Here is an 18816-nt window from a genome sequence, read left to right as displayed (position 1 = left end):
AGATACAAAGAATGTTGATTCCTCTGTGCCTTTTGCTATGCTAATGGCATAGCCCCAAGAAATGATGTCCTCTCCTGCCTCCCACAGTCCCTGCTGGCAGCTAGTACCACATCCTTTATGGACCAGTCTATGGCTAAGGCCTTAGTAACCCTCCTCACACGAAGTTTCCGGTCCCTGAAGAGAAGCTTGTGCCCAGTCTCATTAAGTTCCAGCCAATCCACACGGCTCTCATGGCTGATGGTGCCAATGTTGTAGCCACCAATCAGGTCCACTAGAGAGTAAAGGAAACAGGGTTAATCGCATACAAGGCATGAGGTGGCCTGTGAAAGTCTGGCTTTAAGAATGTTGCATTAGTCTAGAGAATGTCACTCAGGAATGTAAATGGGCGGTACAACATAATTTTGCTAAGATCCTTAAGATGCTGTATTTCTTCTAAAATTATAGAGGTTTTGTTTAACCCTGCAGTTATTAACTCAAAAGATCCAGACTCATCAAGAAATGTGACTCCTCTCTGGGACTCTTGGAGTTGTCTCAGAGCAGGTCAGAACTATGGAGCAACTGGCTTCTGTTCTCATGATGAACCACAATTAGAGCAAACACACCAGTGAGAGAAAGCTGATGAATGAAATGACCCTGGTGATCATACGTGCTCCAAGGAGGTACCTGCATATTTGAGTTGGCAGTGATATAAGAACACTTAGGGACAAAGAGTGGTGAAGGCACACAGACAAAACAGGAGGAACCTCTAACTAAAGTTAGGCTGGTCAGTGCAGAGGATGAATATTAGTTTGGTCTGAATTTCGTAGGCAATATGAGAAACAATCATGTTTAGAACAGACCACTCAGGGTTGGCTAGGGTGCTTTCACGGAGTCTCTTGAACAAAGCCCATTCACAGGTCTTATTGATATACATTATCAACAAGCAATGTGCCTGCTTTTGTTACCTATGCTTAAGCTAAAGACCAAATGCCAGCAGATGTCCACTACTGGGAAGACCAACTTAAAAATGAATTTTCCTTTAATTAAAAAGCAAAATGATAAATCCATGTTTTAATGCCCCGATTATAGGTACAACCATAGAATGCTAGAGCTGTGGGGACCCTATTTCTGTGAGCACCCTGAAATTACATACAAAATTATGCGTGTAGATATTTTTCTGGGAAAGGATCTATGCTTTTAATTAGATACTCAAAGGGGTCGATGACCCGAAATGGTTACGAGAAGAACTCTGTCAATGTACATTGAAGATAAGACCTACAGAGTGAGGTGACTTGTCCAAAATCTCACAGCTCATTACTGCTGAGAGAACTTAGGCCACTGGAATTTAGAACTTAGGCCACTGGACTGTATTATTATTTCTATTATAGATACTTATATTTCTGAGCTCAGCAACTTCATGTGAAATAGAAAATTCATGAAATGTAAAAATATCTTAAGAACAGACCCATATGTATATGGAAATTTGATTTATGAGAGATGACATTACATACTAGTGAGTGAAGAATGGACTTTCGAACAATGGTTAACATATGGAAAAAAAATAAAATTAGATTCCTACCCACATTATGCACAAAAATAAATTCCAGGTAAAAAGCAAAATTTTAAATGCCAAAATACAGGAGGGAGTAGGGAGGGATTTCTTAAATAAGACCTCAAAAACCACAAACTATTTATTAAAAAGTGATATACAACACTGTAAATTGAACTATACTTCAGTAAAAAAAAAAAGTGATAAAATGGACTACATTAAACTTAAAAATGTCTAAATACTAAGAAGTGCTGAAAAGGAGAGAAAAGACAAGCCACAGGCTGAGACAATAGCTGCAATGCAAATAACCATCAAAGCCTATACACACACACACAGAACTCCTTCACGTAAATAAAGAAAAGACAACCTAATTTTAAAAATAGGCAACGGATATGAACTGGCAATTCACAGAAGAAATCCAAATGGCCAATAAACAAATGAACAAAAAAATTAATACAATGAAATATATTTCCATATACATCAGATTGAGCCAAATAATGAAGTCCGGCAACTTCAAGCATTGGATAGGAAGTGGAACTGTAACTGGGGTGGGAGTGTAAATTGGTACAACCTCTTCAGAGAGCAATTTGGAAATATTCAGTGAAACTGAAGAGGTACCTCTTTTACGATTCAGCAATTCCATGCTGGGTATAAACCTTAGAGAACTGAAATACTGTAACAGTGAAAAACCAACAAATGTCCATCAATAGAGAACAGAGAAAAGATCCAAGGTAAAAATAATGAAATGTAAGGATTTGACAGAACTGGGTATGGGTACACAAGTAATAATAATATTATTATTATGAATAGCTAACATTTATTACGCACTTATTACCTACTAGGCACTAGTCTAAGTGCTTTTCATATGAAGTAGGTCCTATTTTTATCCCCATTTTGTAGATGAGGAAATTGAGATACAGAAAGGTGAAGTAATTTACCTAAGATTACACAGGTAGTAAGTAGAGAAGTGGGGAGGTTTGACTCCAGAGCCCTGTTCTTAATACCTACACTACCTGGATATGTTATTCTCTAAACTTTTTAGAGAATACCATGCTATTCTTTATACTTTTTTCCTATGCTTAAAACATTTCATGATAAAAAATTAACTATTAATATATACAATACGATTTATAAATGTGAGCATTTGTGAAATGCACATAGTTTGTCATCACTACTTATTAATGACAAACTAAACAGAAAGTAAGGCCCCTTCCAGTTCTAAGAATCTGTGAGCCTATGAAGTCTAAACAGGAAAATTCTTAAATTTGCTAATGGTTCTTTTCTACAATTCACAATTTTCCAGCCCTGAGATATATGCCTAGAGAACATGAATAATTATATGGGCAGGCCTATACATACCAATGCATCTGTATCTAGACTTCTAGATATAGACATACACATATGGATTTAAACATTTCACATATCCACTGTAAGAATGAGGTCACACATTTACCTGATGCCTCTCAGATTCCTGGATTCTCCTCTGCACACAATCCTGTGACATGGAAGTGCTTTATAAACATCTATTTTGTTATTACAATTATGAGAGAGTCTTACTCACCTACAGCGATAGTCTTAATATCAACAAGATAAGCCAATTTCTTATTATCCTCCATTCCTCGCTGGTGCCTCTCATTAATACGGACACTGAAACATGAAGGGTCAGGTGAGGCAAAATGGGCTTAGGTAGCTTGGATGTTTAATAAGAGCTCTGAAATACCATATGGGATGAAGATTTTAGATTAACCTGAGGATATAGGAGTTAGAAGTCAAAAGGAATTCTTTTGGGTTTCAAAAATTTAGAGAACCATGTGGGGTTACCTGATGAGATGGGGGTTCATGAATTCAGTACGTACAGAACCCAGGGTATCATTACTCCCATATTCCACCAGCGTTAGCTCTCCAGCATTGAAGATCATGCATACCTGGGGATGAATGGAATTGTTATACAGTGGAAAGATTACATGAAGAAAGAGAAAAACAGTCGAGGGAGGTGTACCATGAGTTCAAAGTGACACCCACCTTTCTGTTTATTCTGTTCCTCTGCCTATTTCACCCTCCCTCTTTATCTGCTGTTTTCTCAACCCCTTGCCACTTGCCATCCTGCTACACAGAAGCTAGAAGGAGGCTTATCAGGACAGTGATGGTGAATCAAACTCTACTCACATTTTCATTTTCAAAGAAATACTTCTCATTGCCACCAGATCCCTGCCAAGCTACCTGTTAAGGGGGGAAAAGACATAGGGAACAATGTGGATAACTATCCAAGATGATGCTGAAAGAACAACAGGGTGGGATGCAGAGAGATCGAATTGGGGGATGCTTTGACATTGCACAAAAGAGAGGCTATGTCAGATTTTGCCCTAGTCCCTATGCTTCTGGGAGATGGTGTAAAAACAGTCCAACAACGGTGATTCATATTCCGGGATTCTAAGCCTCCTGGGTCTCATTCCCTGAAGCCAGGTCCCCAACACCAGAATGTCAGAGCTTCCCATGGAGACCTTCCCCCAGGGACCCTGGCTTGCCTGAGTAGCACCTCAGGACGCCCCATTCCCCACCTCTCCATCTTTGGTTCCTACCTCACTAAGGCGATTAGTGTTCAGGTCCCCCAGCAACAGTGTGTCTGACGTGTGGGCCACCAGGTAGCGTTCCTTCCCCAGGATTTTCACCTCTTCCACCTCATAGCCATAGTGTGACTTGAGTACCACTCGGGTCCCCGATGAGAGGTTCTTCACAATCACCTTGGTAGGAGACGAGTCTGAGCTCCCCAGGCTTCCCCCAATCCGAAAGAGGGGTGAACATGCTGTGCCCTTCGCCCACCTTCACAGGGCTAAACAAAGTAACATCTTTTTTCCTTGCCTGGCCTAGGATATTCTTGGTAAAAGGGACACCTCACATTTATATAATGCTTCACTATTTATGAAATGCTTTAATATATTATCTCTTTTGATGTTTATAATATATATGATTCTGAAAGTTCCACTGGGTTAAACCAATCACTCTCCCTATGTTCCTGTAGCTCTTTGTACAAACTTTTATGATAACTTTACCACAGTGTGCTGTATTATTTTCTGATATGTCTGTCTCCTTTGCTAGAACGATCTTCTCAAATAAGGGACAATGTATTACAGATAACTATCTTTGAATTCTCAATGCTTAACGGTGCTGACACATAAAGAATGGATAAATATTTCTGGAGAAAATGGAAGACTAAAGGAATCAATGAATAATAAATGAAGGAAAGGAGGGTGGAGGTAGAGAAAAGAGAAAAGTGGGCTCAGAAACTAAGAAATGAGCTTGCAACATTATACACAGTGAGTTCAGAGGCTTTACAACAAAAGAATTCAGAATTATAATCCTATATATCAACTTCCCCAGTTGCCATCCTATAGGCAGTGAAGTTTTAAACCAGGAAGATGTAAATGGCAATCTCTGTACCCCTTAAACCTGGTGGTTAATCCTTTTCTTACAATAAGCTGTAAGAACTATAGCAGGAAAGCTGCCAGAGAGTTGCCCTGACACATTCTATTCCTCAGAACAGCTCGGCCAGAGGTTAATTTGACTCTGTGCTGTGGCCAGACGGCAGGGAAGTACTACAAGGATGAGTGAGCCATGGCAAAATCTCAGTGTGGCAGGCTATCAGCCGCTTACCTGGCTAGGTCCCACATACGTCAACTCAAACTTATTCTTGTAAATGCTCCTTCGGAGGCAGCAGTCAAACTGTTCCACTCCACCACAGAGTGTGCCCTGGAAGGGAAAGTGACAGCATAAAGGGTAACACACACAGTACGTAGGCATGTAGAGGGTATTTAGAGACACTCTCAAATCCTAGGTTCTAGAATCTACAGAAGAGTTGGCAGTAAAAAGGCTGGTAGTCTTTGGAAGTACCAGCAGGAAAGAGGTGGCAATTGCAGGACTCAAGAGAATCACATAGGGATGGGATGTAAGGGAGAAATCATCCCTGCCTATAAAACTCTTGTCCCATTTGGCCTCCAATAAGGTATGCATTTCTCTTTCCTGCCTGTAACGTCAGAGTTTTAGGTTGTGGTCAAAAGGGAAGAGGAGATTCTCTAGTGTCAGGAGAGAGTGCTTTAGGATAAGGTGGGATTTTTCTTAATTTGAAGAAAGTCACCAAAGCAGGAAGGGGTTACTAGTCACACACCGCACAGAGTCGTGAGCCATCCCGCTTCCAGGCCAAGGCAGTGATGGTGTATAAGTTGGCAATCTCCTTGGGCTTTGCCTCTTCCCAGATGCTTCTTCGAGGGCTCCAGTTGAGTACCCGAAGTCTGAAATTAAGTATGTGGCTTTTAGAAGAGTTGGAGGCTGAGAAAAACTGAAAATGGGCCTGTAACGGAAGGAAATTAGTCTTGCTACATCAGAGAACAGAGGAAATAAAAGAGAACAGACAAGTTGGAGGTCTAGTAGGAGAGGACAAAAGTGTTCAAAGGAAGTAAATTGGGAAAATCAAGTCAAAAGTAAAATGGAGTAAGAGAGATAGGAGTGGAGAAAATAAAAAGAGATTGTGGCTGGTGAGAAAAACGAGCTGTTAGCAATAGAGAAATATGGAAAAAGAAAAGAGAAATGGTAGGAGTCAGAGAAGAAAGAAAGGAAGAGACACACATGAGACTGAAGGGGACAGAAAGACAGGACTGACAAAGCTGGGGTTAAAAGCGCTCCAAGGAAGAGATGGGACCCAGACTCTAGCTATTTATTCACCGTTCCTTCCTTCCTTCCTTCCTTCCTTCCTTCCTTCATTCATTTACCAAACATTTGAGCATGTATTATATACTAGATGCTAATCTAGGCCCTGGAGACTTAAAAAAAAATGAATAATAGGCCCTCTTCTCAAGGGCTCTTCAATTTAACCAGTTAGATACAAACACCAAAGTATAATATAATGTGATAAACACTAAGCTAGTGGTCTGAAAAGGGGCAAAGGGAACACAAAGAAAGTGGAGATGAATTCTGCTGTGGAATCCTGGGGAGAGGCAGAGACACAACAAGAGCATGGTGCACTTTGGAACTGCAGACATGCCAACGGATGGTGGGAGCAGGAAGAGGAAAGTGCATGAATTAAAACTTAAGAATCACTTGATTCTGATCCAGTCTCCCACTCTGGTTGAGAAGCAAAACTGGACTAAAGAAGAGTGTACACAGGGAAAGCAGGCAGAAGCTGCAACTGGAAAGGAGACCCACCTGTCATAACTTCCCAGCACAACAGACTGGCCCCCAGGACTTGCTGCAGCTGTGGTGAACTCCCGTTCCTGAGGGTCACGGCTATAGTCAAAAGTTTGTAGCACGTGGCCTTCCTTTCCATAGGCCACAATCCTCCGATCACAGCCTGCAGCCACAATGCTGTTGGTTGCCCAAGCCAAGGCATAGGGTGGGCATGGGTGGTTCACCAACTTCCCCTAAGACAGAAGCAGAGGGTTTCAATCACTCTGACTCTGAGGACTCCACCTCAGAAATTTCTCATTCCTAGCACCTGACACACTCACTCTGACCATCCTACTCTGCAGAAATCTTTCTCCCAACATTTTCCCACCCTAACACATCTTAATCCGAAGACTTCACAAATTATCTTTCTGACTTACACTCACACACACATCTTTTACGACATATATACAAATACACACTTATTGATCTTGTGTTCAAGATGGAACCTCAAAATACTTGTGTCTGCAGATCTTTAATATTCACCTAATAAGGCCCCCCAAAGGAAGCTGTCCTACACATTAACCAATACCGTACAGGCCCACAGGGAGCATATGGCCCCTTTATTCCAGGAGGGATACATTTAATTATTACACGAGTAATTCTTAACGTAAATGATTCAAACAATAGAGAATTACATAGATTAAAACATGAACCTTCCTTTAATCCCCCATATTTTCCCCCTCAAGAGTAAACAACCCTTTCTTTCTATGAATTTATATACATGAATATATATTTTACATAAATGAGAATAATTTTCACTTTTCATTACTCTCGGAGTCTTTATTTCTCTTTGCCTCAAGGTCCCTTCCACCTGATTCATCCTTTCCCATAAATATTAAGCTCCGGCCTCCGAAAAACAAATCCTCTCTGTGGCCGCATCCAAGTGTCTCTCTGCCTGAGGTCTCAGTCCTCTAGCCTCTTCTCCCAGCACCATGATCTAAATTCCTCAGATGTCCAACCTCCTCTCGGAGAGTTCTTGGGATTTCCTTCTCCCCTATTCCAGAGCATCCTTTATTCATACCTGTGACTCTCCAGAGCCTTCATCATCAAAGAAATACCTAACAATGGTGCCATCTGCATGACCAGAGAGAATTCCTTTCCCAGAGCAACTAAAAAAGGGGAAAAGGAGGAAAGGAGAGAAATACAGGAAGACATTAGAGCATCCTGTCTCACCAAGAAAGTCCCCTTTCTCTGTCAAACACTACCCTACCTGCGGTTCCTGCTACCAGCCCTCTCCATCTTTCATACTATGGTCCCCCAGTCCAGAGTCCCCTATAGCTTTTCCTACCATTTCCAAGCTTTTGGGATACCGCTCTCCCTTACTCACTTCGTTGTCAGGGACACCACGTAAGAATCTGTCCCATAGATGGTAGATGATTTATTAGTTTTGGTGTTTGCTAAACGAACCTGAAAATGGGAGAATGGACAAAAGTCTGGTTAGGCTACTTTCAATTTCACCCAGGTCCTAAGGAAAGAAAAAGAAAAAACCAAAAACTGTTCCCTGGGTAGTCTCCCCAGTACACAACTTGACCCTAAGGGAGAAGATTAACCATATACCTCTTTCCAGAACCATTATCCCCATGCACAACCTCTCCTGTGTTTCTCGTCTCTCCTTTACCTTCCCTTCAGCCAGTCCAAAGACAATGATGTATTCTGCTGGCCACTGCAGACAAGTAACAGCACTCTGTAAGAAAGAAAGAATGAAAAGGATAAAGCTGTCTATGTATGTTAGCACACTGATAACAACCTGAACCTGAACAGCCCAGCACATGCCACCACTCCAACCCCCTGTAGGGAAGGAGAGGAGGGGACACAACTGGGCTCTAAGGAGGAAAGCGCAGGGGGATGAGCAGGCAGGCAGTACATTCACGCAGTAGGAAAAGTCAGAGCCCGATGTTAGCAAATGCAACTTCTGGTTGTATTTATAAGCGGATGTACTGATACATGCTTGTTCATCCTAATCTCCCGGGGACTGGTTTGAACTTTACCGTCTGGATGAACTTGTTACAGATGACTTTCTTGTCACCCCTGTCAAATAAAAGGAGGGAAGCATATTACAAACCACTTCCATGAATAAACTGCCACAAATGATGCTGCGGGAGGGGAGGAATTGTAGGTACCTTCCCTGGCCCGCTAGTGTTTCCTACCTCTCCACAGAGGCCCTCAAAGGAGCCTGAGTAGCTTTGGAAGAATAACAAAGACAAAACATCACTCCGGGCTCCCCAGGATCTCACAGGGCCTCCTTGTTGATCTAAGACTGACTCTTCCAGGGATGGGATCATAGAACACGCGGTGCACGCAAAGGTAGGGAAGCTACAACAACAGACTCCAGAAGGCCTCTACCTTCCAAGCCCCAGCTTGGCTCCTCATCCTCTCTATTCCCCCTTCCCAGTGAGGGATTTCTTCCTGCCCTTCCCTTCTTCTCTGGGACACCCCATCTCCCAATCTCTATCCTCACCAATCTTCTCCAATCTTGTAGACATAGATGATGTTGTCAGTCTGTCCTATGGCAATCTTGGTGGAATCAGGAGAAAAAGCCATGCCCTTCACCATATAGCTCTTCCTGCCATACTAAGAGTCAAAAAGAAAAAAGGAAAGAAAAAGAAGTAATGAGTATCCTTAAAAGGGAAGAAAAGGTGGACTTCCCTGGTGGCACAGTGGTTAAGAATCCGTCTGCCAATGCAGGGGACATGGGTTCGAGCCCTGGTCCGGGAAGCTCCCACATACCGCAGAGCAACTAAGCCCGCGAGCTACAACTACTGAAGCCTGTGCGCCTAGAGCCCGTGCTCCACAACAAGAGAAGCCACCACAGTGAGAAGCCCATACACTGCAACAAAGAGTATCCCTCACTCGCCACAACTAGAGAAAGCCCTCACGGAGCAACGAAGACCCAAGGCAGCCACAAATAAATAAATTAAAAAAAAATAAATTTATATATAAAAAAAGCATACTATGCTCTAATCTAAAAAAAGAAAAAAAAGAAGAAAAGGTGCATGTGTGACTGCAGTGGGCTTGAGGGCTTTATACTGAGAAAAGGAAGGGCGGGCCATTTCCTATGCCTGTGTCTAGGAAGCAGGATAGGAAGTTTTCTAGATTTATAGGGTCCCATCAACAGATTAAGGTACACATGAATATTCCCTTCACCTTCATGTCGGCTGGTTTGGTGGAGAATTTATCTCTTCGCTCCCCATGTTCATCATACAGCAACACCACTCGGTCCACTGCGCAGACAGCAAATTTGGCATTGTTCTGGGACCATGCCATGCAGGTGACCTTTGCAGCTCCATCCTGCAGAAGCAAAGGGGCAAAAATAAACCCAGGTGCTGGTCTAGAATGCCAAAAGCATTTCTAGTTCCATTACTTCTAGTGTGACTCTGGTCAATTTTCCTTCTAGCACAGTCCTTAAAACAAAGAGATGCCCATAGTCCATCCAGGTCTCCAAGGCCATAGAGCCCTGGATGGTGAGAACAAAGTGCTTCTAGAAACCCATAATGCAAATGCACTAAGAGGTGACATGGTAAATCAACTGTACCAATGTGTCCCTGCAGTGGCCTCCTTATTCCCTCATTCCCCAGGTCTGCTACTGAAATAACTGCAAAGTTTTGGTCTTTAGCCATTCATTCAATTAATGTTTTTTGAGTACCTTAATAAAAAAGGCACTTGGCCAAGCGCTAAGAGAGAGACAAGGAGCAAAACATGGGCCCTGCCCAAGGATCTAATAAGATGGTACAAAAAACGGGAAAAGTCCCATAAGAGAGGCACATATAAAGCACTGTAATAGTTTGGAAAAGCCTGAGATAATTTTCCACTTAAATCATCAACATTAAGCTTTGAAGAATGGATACAGTTAGGTAGGGAAATTACCTGAGGTAGAAGGAATGGCATGAGCAATGGCAAGTTCTGGTCAATAAATAGTAATTTAATTTAGCTGAAACTATATTGTAAATAGCAGAATAGAGGAGGTGAGGCAGGAAAAACAGACAGAGGCCAGTTCAACAAGGGTCTCTGAAGCCAGGCTGAGTTTGGGCTTATTTGGTAGGAAAGGGAGAGACAGTGAAAGTTCTGGAATGGGAAGTAAAATAATCAGAGTTGAGACAGGATAAACAATGCCACTTTGGTTTTTGTCTTTTTTTACCCTTAACAATCCACTTCACAGAAGCCCAAGTTAGAAGCGATCAACTCCCAGTGAATTATTCTTGTCATGTCTGTCCCTTCCACCACCAGCCCTGGTGGTCTGTGGTTCTGCACTAAGGGATTTCCCTCCTTGAAATAAAAAATTTAATTTCTGCTCCAATTGTTTAACTGCTTGGGCTCTAGAGCCCTGGCTTAAAACATTGTTACTTTTTTACTCCTAACCTACCCGCTTCCAAAGTCAGAGGTAAAAAAGGCATTTTTCATCAAAATCCTCAAACTGGAGTCAGAAAATAGCCACACCACCACCTTTAGCCCCCTCCAACTCTTGACTAAATTAGGTTAGGAGGGTAGAGGGCTTATCAATTGTTGCCAATCATCTTCCTTAATCATTTTGCCCAATCCTGGGCATTCAGCCCTTACCTGCATCGTGACATCATCTTATTTTGAAAGATTGAAGGAAGATTTCATTTCCAATTATTCCATTAGGGTAAAGGAATTTTAGAAATACAGATTCAGAGAACAGTTTACTGAGCAACGAGCACACCTCTCTTTTGTTCTAATTTCCTTCTATTCTCTTAAAGCCACACTCTCTGTGAAGCCTTCCTGATTCTCATAATCAATCAATTCTCCTTTCTCTACAATATGTACCTCACAGGACTGTAGCGAGGATTACATGAGGTAGAGAACAGAATAACAGCTAACCTTTAACAAGCGTGGACTAGGCACTTTGCTAAGTGCTTGATATGCATTATCTCATTTTATCTCATAAGTAAGGTAGAAGCTATTATTATGCATCTTTTACAGATGGGGAAACTGAGGCACAGAAAGGTTAAGTAATTTGCTCAAGTTTACAAACACAGTTTAAGTGGCAGAACCAAGATTTAAATCCATGTGTGTCTGACTCCATAATCCGCAACACTAGCTTCTTTACTTATGCTGCCCTGGTACACCTTAAACATTCAGTTATGACAGATATTCTTATTAGCTTTCTATTATTTTGTCCTTTGCATTTTGAACGTCCTTCTCTCTTGTCTATCAGTTTTCACGCTACTTTTCAGTTTACAACGTTCTCTTGTGTATACTACTTCCTTTAATTCTTCCCCCTAACCCCCTAAGGCTGCGATTATTATTACTCCCGTTTTCCAAATGTAGAAGTTTGGGTGAGTGCTCAGAGAGCCTGTGTGATAAAGGCTAAAGTCAGGGGTATCAGGTCATTTATTTAAAGTAGTGGGGTGCTAGGACTTCAATTCTGGCCTCCTGACTCCGTAAACCCAGCCTTTCTTCACCATGTTCTAGGGTTCTTCCCCCAGTGTCCAGCCTCTTCTGAATCTGGGATCTTCACTATCAGAACGAACGGTGTGGTCGTCTGCACTCCTTTAGGTGGGCTTACACCTAAAGCGCTTATTTGAGAGGTGGAGATTAATGTTCGTTGTTTACACGTGCGCCTCTGCCTCTAGTACGAGCCTCTTGAAGGCAAGGGCAACAACTGAGCAAGTTCTGGATCCCCTGGAGCCCCACCATGGGACCTGGTACACAACCGATTCGTTAAATGGAACGAAATGAAAGCTACGGTGCTCAGCACTCCATCTCACCTACTCAACACTCTATGGACGTAGCAGAGTCCGAATCACAACTATAGCCTTCGGTCTTCTGCACACAGTAGGCGCTCAACGTTTTTAAACTTCAGTCCCCCACTTTTCTTGGAACATTAAGGCGGGCGAGGGACGGAAGAGGCACGCGACTCCTCACCTGGGGGCTCAGCAGGGTCCTCAGGTGCTTCAACTGCATAACGAACACCTGTCTCTCAGATGCCAACAGATAGCGGACAACTCCCGTGGTTACCTGGACAACCCGCCACGCAGCCGCAGCGGCAGCTGCTGACGCAGAAGCGACCTGAGCGCGACACGCGTCGCAAGGTCACCGCGTAGGTTCGCAGCGAAGCAAAACAGAACCCGCGCAGCCGCAGTGAGATCTAGGGAGGGATCCGGGACCCACCCCCCACCAGAGGGCTTGATGAATTCTCTCCTCGACCAATCCCATCGTGGCATGCAAACCCAAACTCCAGCCACGCCCACAAGCCTTCCGCAATCTCCGGGGTCCTACGTAATCGTAGTCTCTCTAGCTGTTCGATGTACGTAAGCGTGGCTGAGAGCCTTCTTTTAATCCGCACAACCCTGGAGGAAAGCAGGGCAGTTGCTATTATAGGCCTTTTACGGAATTGATCCTAAATAGGTTATGTAACTTGCACGGGATCACAAGGCTGATAACGATGGGTAACGGGGAATGCTCAGTATGTGTCTGCCAGGTACCGTGCAAAGTGTTGTACATGCATTGTCTCCTTTAATCTCAAAGCCACCTTTTGAAGGGGATAGCATTATTAGTCCCATTTTATATAACATGAAACTCAGGATTAGAGGGGTCACTTGCCTAAGCTAATACAGTGCGTTAAGAACGGAACTGGGATTCAACCCAGAGCTGGTGCATTTAAACACCCTTTGTATTCCTTCTTTATTTATTTATTTATTTATTTATTTATTTATTTATTTATTTATTTATTTATTTATATTTTTGGCTGTGTTGGGTCTTCGTTTCTGTGCGAGGGCCTTCTCTAGTTGTGGCAAGCGGGGGCCACTCTTCATCGCGGTGCCCGGGCCTCTCACTATCGCGGCCTCTCTTGTTGCGGAGCACAGGCTCCAGACGCGCAGGCTCAGTAGTTGTGGCTCACGGGCCTAGTTGCTCCGCGGCATGTGGGATCTTCCCAGACCAGGGCTCGAACCCGTGTCCCATGCATTGGCAGGCAGATTCTCAACCGCTGCGCCACCAGGGAAGCCCCTTTTTTAAAAAATATATTTATTTATCTTTGGCTGCATTGGGGTCTTCGTTACTGTGCGCGGGCTTCCTCCATTTGCGGCGAGCAGGTGGCTTCTGTTGCGGAGCACAGGCTCTAGGCTCATGGGCTTCAGTAGTTGTGGCACGTGGGCTCAGTAGCTGCGGCTCGTGGGCTCTAGAGCACAGGCTCAGTAGTTGTGGCGCACAGGCTTAGTTGCTCCGCAGCATGTGGGATCTTCCCGGACCAGGGCTGTCACCCGTGTCCCCTGCATTGGCAGGTGGATTCTTAACCACTGCGCCACCAGGGAAGCCCTGTATTCCTTCTTAACTTCTAGCTCCCTATCTCCATCCCATGCTACTATATACCCTGTGACACTCCTATCCCCAGAGATGATGATGTATCCAGAGTCTGAGAGATATGTGCTTTGGAAGCAGTGGTCAGGGAGAGGTAAACTCCCTACTTTTGAACTGGAAAATGGTGAGTTTAAGACCGCTGCTTAGATCAGGATGCTTTTATGGTTTAGGGCAGAGGGCAGACCAGAGCTTGGCTCACCTGACAGGTGTAGTCTTGTGAAACCCGGGGTTGGAGCTTGGTTAGGTTTAAAAGATACTGACTGACTTCTTGATCTTTGTTTGGATTGGGGTCCCTTTCAGAATTATTGGTCTAATTTCTTGTAACATACCAGAGAGATCAAGATGCAAAAAAGGAGAGTTATTCATAAGCCACCTCTCGGAGGATCATACGTGGAGAAGACTGTTACCTTCCAGACAGTGTAGCATATGCTGTCCAGACAGATTCTGGGTTCTGAAGTCTTTCCCACAGAGTGCTTGCGAATGTCAACAGGTGTTTCTTTCACTGGCACCAACCTCCCCGTGGAACTTAGGAAAAAGTAGAGGACAGTCCCTATTTTCACAGGAAACAAGTAGGCCCCAGAGCCCAAATTATAATTCTTTTTTTTTTAATAGTAGTGTTTTTTAAAAATTTTATTTATTTTTGGCTGCGTTTTGGGTCTTTGTTTCTGTGCGCAGGCATTCTCTAGTTGCGGCCAGCGGGGCCTACTCTTCCTTTTCGTGCACGGGTTTCTCACTGCGGTGGTTTCTCTTGTTGCGGAACATGGGCTCTAGGCACGCGGGCTTCAGTAGTTGTGGCGCACGGGCTTAGCTGCTCCGTGGCACGTAGGATCTTCCCGGACCAGGGCTCGAACCCGTGTCCCCTGCATTGACAGGCAGATTCTTAGCCACTGCGCCACTAGGGAAGTCCCCCAAATTATAATTCTTTTGAAAAGAGAGTTCCAACCTGTTTTATTTCCAGAATCCTCCTCTGGATATAATGGCCGAGAGTGAATATAAACTCATTTATTCTTTACAATTATTACTGACTTTGACCGAATGAACAGAGAGACATACAGACAAAAGGAAAAGCGAGGGCAGGGAAGAATAGGCACAGAAATGCACGGGAGAGGAACACTTGGCACCCAGGGATCCATTAGTGTAGCTGTTCTTTCATTTGTCCCAAGACCCTGTTCAGTCCTTTTCTGAAAATGAGCTCAGGGTTGATGAAATCAGAGGAATAAATGGTGAGGAGCTGAGCTGCCGATGTGGGCAGTGAAGATAAAAAGGCTACTGGCCCTCTCACGTGCCATAACCTTAGTTTCCACTAGTACGTGAAGAGTTTATATCCTCTTTTTTTCCTGCTCCCCCTTCTCACCCAAAAAAGGAAAAGGATCTAGGGCCCTCGTTTTCTATGCCTCTTTCTGGCTCTGCTCCACCCAATTCCAGGCTGGAGAATCAAAGCAAACACCTTCAAATAAGAGTCTGCTCCTGTCAAGTTGGTGGTGGTGTGAAGGGCCCTTGTAGTCAGGGGAGAGACAGTGGAGAAGTGTTTTCAGCATACTAGACAGTATCCCATACAGTCAGCTCCAGTTTGTCCAAGAAACTTTATTGGAAAAATGTCCAAGGGGTGAGATCACCAGCAGCTGAAGGGGCTGCCAGGTGAGAGGGGGAGCACCTGAGGCTCCATGGAAGACATTGGAGTAGTGCAGTGCAGCATCTGCCTCCAGGCCCAGACAATTCCTTTTATTTGCTGGGGGAGGTGGAGTACCCACAGAAACACTCCTCTCTGAGACCCAGAGGCAAGACGTGGGGGCAGCTGGGGATGCCAAGGGTCCTGACACAGGTGAACTGGGGGCCCCAGTTGGGACCTAATGGGATAGGGTTGAACAAGTGACTCTCTCCTGGACCTGGGGGATGGAAGGACATATCCCATCTGATATCCACTCCCCAGGTCCAGGGGCTCAGACCCTAACAGACCTACCTTCTGGCCCTGCTCACAGTGGAAAGAGAATGGATACCAGGCCTGAGATTGTGGGAGTGTCATTACCCTCTGGGAGACGGTGGGATCCTTCAGTCTTGGGCAAATCACCATCTTGGGCTCTCCCTGACCCCATCACCATCCCCATCCCCAGGATGTTAGTGCATCTGTCTTCTGGTTCTGTTTCTTCACTCATACGTCAATGGTGTTGATGGATGGTGAGTTTTTCTGTGAAAGAAGATGGCTTGAGTCTCTAATTTCAGGAAGGCGATAGCCTCCTCCATCCCAAATTTCCATTCTCCCTCTTCTCTTGCCCCTCTGTGGCCCTTCACCCTTTCCCTCACTGCTTCTAGAGGCAAAATCGCCCTTCCCTCCCTCTCTGGCCGCACATCACCTGTCTTGTCCCCACTGGCCTTCCCTGAGGACTCTGTTCCGGTCCCTTCCCCTTCTCCTTGGGGTTATTGTTGGAGTCATTGTCCTTGATGATGTCATACTGACGGCAGAATAGCCCAATTACAGCTGAAACACAACAACACAATCTGAACCTTGATCTTGACCTCCGCACTCACAGCTTCGAAAGGCAGTGAGATACCCACACAGTTTCTAGAAAATCCGAGAAGAAAATCTTTGAATTCCTGGTCCCCATGCACAAGCACCACCTTCTTCATCATCCTCTCTGGGCTCCCTAAAGCCTCCTCTCCCTCTCTTCAAACTTTTCCTGCTCATCCCTCTCAACTAAACATCTCCCCACGCCACTGCTCTCACCCCCTTTTCTCCCAACAACCTTCACCAACTCCCACCTTCACTGAGCCCCACTCAATCCATGGTGCCCTGTCCAGCTGCTTACTCACCAGCCCACATGAGCAACACCACCACAATGATGACCACTTCCCCCGTCTGCAGAGGTCGCTCTCCATCCAGACCCTCCACTGTGATGTCACCTGAGAAGGAAGGAGACGGACCCCAGGTTACAGGGAGCAGCTAGAAAGCTATGTCTGTGCAGACAGTTAAGGTTGGAGATACTGGGGATTAGAGCCAAGGTAGACGCATCACAGCGTTGCCACTGGTAGCCCCTCTCTGGGAAGCTGTCGCTGGACAGGTGGTTAGAGACCAAAAAGCTGGGGGGCTGCAGGTCACGTACTCACTCATGCAGGCTGCAGCTGCTGTGAACCGAGGCTGGGTAAAAGGAAGCTTAAAAGCCCTTCCCCCAAGGAATTCGTTACCAGCCTGTCTATACCCGGTCCCCTGCCAACCTGCTTTCCTTCCTTTCCTGGCAGTACAATGAATTAAATCATCCTTCTATTCATCTAAGCTAGACGGCTGCTTGCTTTAGGGAAGTAAACAGGAGACCAAAGACCAGGTAAAGAGCCAGAGAATGCAAAGCTTTAGGGAGCGAGGAATACCTGAGACCCTCACCTGGGCTCGAGCTGTTTGAGGGTAGCCGGTCAGAACCCTTGAGAGTCCGGAAGTGCACCCGCGGCCCTGGGGGGCTTTCTCCCCGAAGGCCGATGCTCCTGACCTGCACTGTGTAGTCACTGTCTTCAGCCAGGCCCCAGAGGGCACAGGCCCGAGTGGTGGTGTTCACCTCCCGGATCACACGTTGCCCCGGTCCATTCTGTCGCTGCAGGGAGTTGGTGAGAGAGGAGGACAGCCTCACCCTGGTCCCAGGCCACCTCCTGAACATCCAAGCACTCCAAGGGAGTAAGGGTGAAAAGGGCAGCGTGAGCCAGGGAATCCCAGCTCCCAGATTCTCCCACAGCTGGGAGGGGAGCTGGGGTCGGGAGGGAGGTGACAGAAGGAATGTTCAGAGATCCAAGGACACGGGTTAGGGTAGCAGAAAGGTGATTCATACTTGCTGGGAAATGGAGTAGCCAATGACGATGTTGCCTTCTGGGACGTCCCAAGACACAGTGGCCGAGTTGGCTCTGAGGTGAGTGACTGTCACATTCACAGGAGAGGGAGGCCGGTCTGTGGGTGCCGGTGCGTTAACCGGTTAACAGGTTCCACCCACAGACTAACTCTGGTTACCTCCCACCCTCTCCCCCTTTACGCACCTGCTCGTACAAAGCCCAGGTCACAACTGACCAGCAGGAGGACAGTGGGGCTTAGATATGGGGAGAGGGGCATTAGCGAAGCCATGGTCCCCACCGAGTCCGCTGGGAGGCACTGGGGCATCCGTTTGACATCCAGGCGGGGCTCCTGGAGGTGGCAGGAGTTGTGGGAGGGTCAAGGACTTGCCAGAACGAGCGGGTGGGCAGCAGCTCTCCCGGGCTCCCCACGGCCCACAGCAGCCCCAGAGCCCCCCTTTTCCCCATGCCTTCCTGGCCCCCGCCACATCCCGGCGCCCCTGGTGCGCGGCTCTGCTCTGCCCACACCCACCTCCGCCGGTCCTCGCGGTCGCTCAGGCCTCGGGGGGCTGCTCGGTGCCCAGAGGGCGGCCCATCGCCCGACTCCGTGGCGCTGTCCCTACCCCATCCCGGCGCGGGCCCGGCGAGGCGGGCGGCGCTGGACCGAGCTGCGGGCAGAGGGCGGAGGCGTAGCGGGCGCGGGCCGCGGGGCCGCGAAGCCCCCCGAGCTCCGACCGGCCGCGCAGTCTGTCCGGGAGCAGGGGGCGGTGCCGGCGCGGCCCGGAGGCTGGCCTGGGTCTCCGGGGCGGGAGGCGGTGCGGCTGCCTCCGCCGGCCCCTGCAGCAGATGTGACCGTCCCGGCGAGCCAGCCGCCGCCTTCTGCAGAGCTGGCCCCCGTCGCTCCGCCGCAGCCCGGCCGGGACGTGCGGGCCCGCCCCGCCCAGCTGGGG

The 18816-nt window shown here is 46.3% G+C and overlaps 2 protein-coding genes across 3 annotated transcripts in view; both read right to left on the bottom strand.

The window, feature by feature from the left end:
- IFT172 (intraflagellar transport 172) overlaps positions 1-12820 on the bottom strand; it is a 41527-nt gene extending 28707 nt beyond the window's left edge. Inside the window, exons 1-15 of the mRNA XM_007191344.2 lie at positions 12629-12820; positions 9890-10033; positions 9204-9316; positions 8734-8773; positions 8364-8429; positions 8073-8152; positions 7767-7854; positions 6725-6939; positions 5691-5814; positions 5180-5275; positions 4108-4269; positions 3695-3748; positions 3350-3453; positions 3090-3175; positions 159-271 (exon numbers count right to left, since the gene is read on the bottom strand). Coding sequence (XP_007191406.1) covers positions 159-271; positions 3090-3175; positions 3350-3453; positions 3695-3748; positions 4108-4269; positions 5180-5275; positions 5691-5814; positions 6725-6939; positions 7767-7854; positions 8073-8152; positions 8364-8429; positions 8734-8773; positions 9204-9316; positions 9890-10033; positions 12629-12667 — 1524 coding nt within the window. The 5' untranslated portion in view covers positions 12668-12820. The remainder of the gene's footprint in view (positions 1-158; positions 272-3089; positions 3176-3349; positions 3454-3694; positions 3749-4107; positions 4270-5179; positions 5276-5690; positions 5815-6724; positions 6940-7766; positions 7855-8072; positions 8153-8363; positions 8430-8733; positions 8774-9203; positions 9317-9889; positions 10034-12628) is intronic.
- A 2808-nt stretch (positions 12821-15628) lies between these two features.
- On the bottom strand, positions 15629-18773 carry FNDC4 (fibronectin type III domain containing 4). Of its 2 annotated transcripts, XM_007191345.2 has the most exons (7): positions 18399-18769; positions 18074-18218; positions 17872-17987; positions 17436-17640; positions 16871-16960; positions 16414-16538; positions 15629-16247 (listed from the first exon to the last, which is right to left on the bottom strand). In XM_007191345.2, exons 2-7 carry the CDS (start codon positions 18192-18194, stop codon positions 16212-16214), a joined length of 693 nt encoding a protein of 230 aa, XP_007191407.1. In that variant the 5' UTR covers positions 18195-18218; positions 18399-18769; the 3' UTR covers positions 15629-16211. The 2 variants fall into 2 exon arrangements, with proteins under 2 accessions (XP_007191407.1, XP_007191408.1); XM_007191346.2 differs by lacking the exon at positions 16414-16538 and having other exon boundaries at positions 18399-18773.
- Positions 18774-18816: the final 43 nt, after the last annotated feature.

This window comes from Balaenoptera acutorostrata, chromosome 12 (assembly GCF_949987535.1).
Source record: "Balaenoptera acutorostrata chromosome 12, mBalAcu1.1, whole genome shotgun sequence".
NCBI classification, from domain to species: domain Eukaryota; kingdom Metazoa; phylum Chordata; class Mammalia; order Artiodactyla; family Balaenopteridae; genus Balaenoptera; species Balaenoptera acutorostrata.
Note: the sequence above shows the minus strand (reverse complement) of the source record. Positions and strands in the feature narration are given on the sequence as shown.

Bases quoted from the DNA above. Each gene is read 5' to 3' on its own strand.
- FNDC4 (XM_007191345.2), bottom strand. From the start codon at position 18,194: ATGCCCCAGTGCCTCCCAGCGGACTCGGTGGGGACCATGGCTTCGCTA. The intron at 17,988-18,073 runs GTGCGTAAAGGG...CGGCACCCACAG, and splicing joins CCTGGGCTTTGTACGAGCAG to ACCGGCCTCCCTCTCCTGTG. The intron at 16,539-16,870 runs GTGAGTAAGCAG...GTTGTGTTTCAG, and splicing joins GGTGTTGCTCATGTGGGCTG to CTGTAATTGGGCTATTCTGC.